The 3,673-nt window shown below is 26.1% G+C and overlaps 1 protein-coding gene across 1 annotated transcript; it reads right to left on the reverse strand.

Moving 5' to 3' along the window:
- Positions 1-399: 399 nt before the first annotated feature.
- Positions 400-3,671, reverse strand: LOC112681404 (the record flags this gene model as incomplete). The annotated part of the gene is made up of 5 exons (XM_025551664.1): positions 400-648; positions 705-844; positions 912-1,104; positions 1,244-1,377; positions 3,257-3,671. Coding segments are annotated over 5 exons (1,116 nt in total), but the record flags the coding sequence as incomplete, so codon positions are not given.
- Between the last annotated feature and the right edge of the window lie 2 nt (positions 3,672-3,673).

Raw genomic sequence — 3,673 nt, forward strand, 5'->3', positions numbered from 1 at the left:
AAACTTAATATTTAGGAGAAAAAATTAAAAATTGGTAAGTGTATTCTATATGATTTATCGCTGATTATGCCGATAGGAGGTAATACTTGGAAGTCAGAATACACAATTTTCAATAATAATTATTTAGTCAATAGTCTTGAATAAAAATTGTATTTTTGTATACATTGTCAATAAATGTTACCGTTTTCGTTTATTATTATTCTTTATTATTAATTTTATGTAATAGGTATCCTTCATTACTTCCGTTACTTTCAACTCGTTGAATAATATTGTCTGGTAACATGAATAGCATACGAATTTTGTATTTCTTAACTAGTCTCCTTTATCAAGTTTACAATTTGTATTGTATATATTTAATTCATAAATCGTAACTATACTAGTAATCATTAACCCAATAAAAAATAAAACCCGGTTTTAAACAGTTACCCGAACCCCGAGAAAAATTAACCGTTTTTGACTCTCCTGATTAAAAATTATCTTACTTTCATTTTTAGTCTTAAAGTTGATGGCCAGAAAATATTCAGTATTAAGGCCATAGTTTGTTTTTATAAATACATTAAGTTCATAAAATGTGTTTGATTTTAGATTATCAATGTAAATATTATTTTCTTTTGTTTCATTCTTTCGTAAGATCATTTTATCTTGGTCCTATAAATATTGATGTAATATAACCGCAATTTTACGATTGTATTTACAAAATGTACCTTTAAAACGAAGTAGAATTTTGAGAAAAATCCGTTTAATTTTGAACATTCCTTTTGATCAACATTACATTTAACATACACAGAGTTGTTCGATACATATATAGGATGATCGATGTCTAATATAGGTTTGGTTTCTGGCCCTAATTGAAAATCAAAAGAATATTTTCAATAAACAATATAATAAGTTTGATTATCTCTGTAACTTACTTGACAGTGGTGTAAATGCATAAACAATATTCTGTGAACGAATTTCACTATCATCATTACCGACAAAAATTCGTATAGTGTACTGAGCATTAGGAACTGTATCGAATATTTCAAAACTAGTTCCATTCACAATTGTCAGTGAAGTCCATTCGTTCTCTATTTCTTTCAATGAACAACTAAGAACTCTCGTCAACTAAGAAAATTTAAAGTTTATAGTCACTAACAAATTAAATTTAGATTAGCAAATAATATGCACATACGGAAAAATATTTATTATAAAGTATTCTGAGTTATTAGATACAGCTAAAAATTTAGTAAAATTGTCATATTACTTTGTATTTCACTGTAAATGTTAATGGTCCATTAATTGTATCAATTTGCTGATTTGAAGTTAATATATTCCAGAATACTTTGATTTTTTCATTTGTTATTACGGTAGAAATATTTGTTATTTCTGCATCATTTTCTGTAATAAGTATATTAAAATTCGTAGTTATTAATTAATAATATACATTTTTTTATGATTATTATTCTATTTAACGATTCATAGAGTTTAAGAAAAATTACCTGTTTATTAAATTTACCATAATCACTACCAAATTTGTACTTTTTCAAACGGAGATAAGATTAAACTTTGCACTGAATTTTCAAATTATAGTTATACATACTAATAATAAATGTAACTAAATGATCTATTACGAATATTCGTGTGGAGTTATTTTTGTTTAAATATTGGAGTGAGTATCTGTATTTTAATATGATGTAATTAAAAAAATAAATATAAAAATTTATGATATTTTAATTTATTGTCTTAGTTATATTTTTTGAAATTTTAAGATAGTCATTTGTAGTATTGTATAAATAGTAATTTAAATTGAAATTGGTTGAATTTTTGATGAAAGAAAACAATTTATTGTATAATGGATATAAAATTATAATTCAGTAATTCAAACATATTATGGTAATCCAATATCGAATTCATAAATCTTAGATATATTAAGAAATATTTGTATTTATTTTCACCAATATTCATAGTTATAATGTTTTTATGCTAGAAGGAATTCAATTTTATAAAACTAGAATCTTAGTAACAAAATATAAGTATCATTTAGAATATATCACGCACACTATAATTTATGGTCTCACGAATTTCTGAAAAATATGAAGGAAACACAATATTGTTTTGGAGACCACATGAAAAATAAAAATGTATTGGTGCGATGTCCGCTAATCGTGCAGTTCAACTGTTTTTTTTTTCTTAATTAGTTTTTATGGAAAGATATGTGTATTTCCCGACCCTAATACGTTTCAGCGCGAAGGCTGAAGCCAAAACCACTCTGCATGATGTAAAACATGTACATGTTTTTACCGATACTAATCTAATGCATTGGGAGGCGTTGAACCCACACAGGGTTCGTAATTTTAATATCAACACTAAAAAACAAATATTATATTATCAATATTTATAGTTATGAATTGTGTTTGTAACATTATATTATATTGGTACATAGTCATATAGATTACAGGTTTTAGTAATCATAATAAATAAAATAAATAAATACCTATTATAAGTAAAATATTTTAATCAGGCTGTGTTGCATAGTGTTATTGTTTAAAAATGTAATGTTAGGGATGTGTTGCATTGAGTTTGTTTGCTTGTATTTGCTCCTAAATTTCTTTTGACTTTTATTTTTTTTAATTGAATATTTATAGTGTTGTGGTATAAAATTTTTGTTGATCTTATAATGTTTGTAAAAATTTTCTAATATTAACTTAAATAATAATAACTTAAAATAATTTTTGAAATGATGGTATTTTCAATCTTATTTTACACACTTTTTCAACCAAATTTTATGTTAAAAATTGATTAAGTTGTACGAACAAGGTAACTATCAAACTCGTCTATAAAATGTGTATTCAAATAAGATAAAATTGTAAATATCGACTAGTGTGTTCCCAACGTTTTATGCTTCTATGTGGCATACGAGTTTATACCTATTAAAAGCGGTAATTTTATAATTACTAAAACCTATAATCTATATGACTATGTACCTATATAATTTAATGTTACGAAAACAATTCATAACTATAAATATTGATAATATTATATTTGTTTTAAGTGTTTATATTAAAATTACGAACCCGATGTGGGCTCAGCGACTCGCGCTGAATTAAATTAGGATTGGTAAAAACATGTACACATTATGCAGAGTGGTTTTGACTCCGCCCTTCGCGATGAAACGTACTAGGATCGAGAAATACGCGAACGGTATTAGAAACAAGTAGCGTAGTACATTACGTTCAATAGTTAAAATTAGAATATAAATATTATTTTTTCTATTTACGTTTCATAAGAGGAAATGCTGAATAAACGGGCGACGACTCTAACAATCCATTCATTGTTTTTCCAGTTAATTGTATTTTATATTCAATGCCCGGGAGTAAATCGTTTAAATATAGATCACTACCTGGACATGAAAATATTTCCTGAGTTTCGATATCTTTAGAATTTAATGTCAAAACGTATTCAGTAACATCACATTCATATCGACTAGATTGTATAGTATCCCATGTTATGTTGAGACTTTTTATTCCACTGACTAATTTAACATTATAATCTGTGGTTTTCGGTTGCTTACAAGTCGTATTATATTGACCGTATATTATGTCTTGGTCATTGAAATTCCCATCGTTTGTTATAAGGATAGCACCAACTTCATATGCGGTACCTGGTTCTAAGTGATTTATAATGCTCGTTACCT

Source organism: Sipha flava, unplaced genomic scaffold (assembly GCF_003268045.1).
Source record: "Sipha flava isolate LNK unplaced genomic scaffold, YSA_version1 19091_pilon_pilon, whole genome shotgun sequence".
Taxonomy (NCBI): Eukaryota; Metazoa; Arthropoda; class Insecta; order Hemiptera; family Aphididae; genus Sipha; species Sipha flava.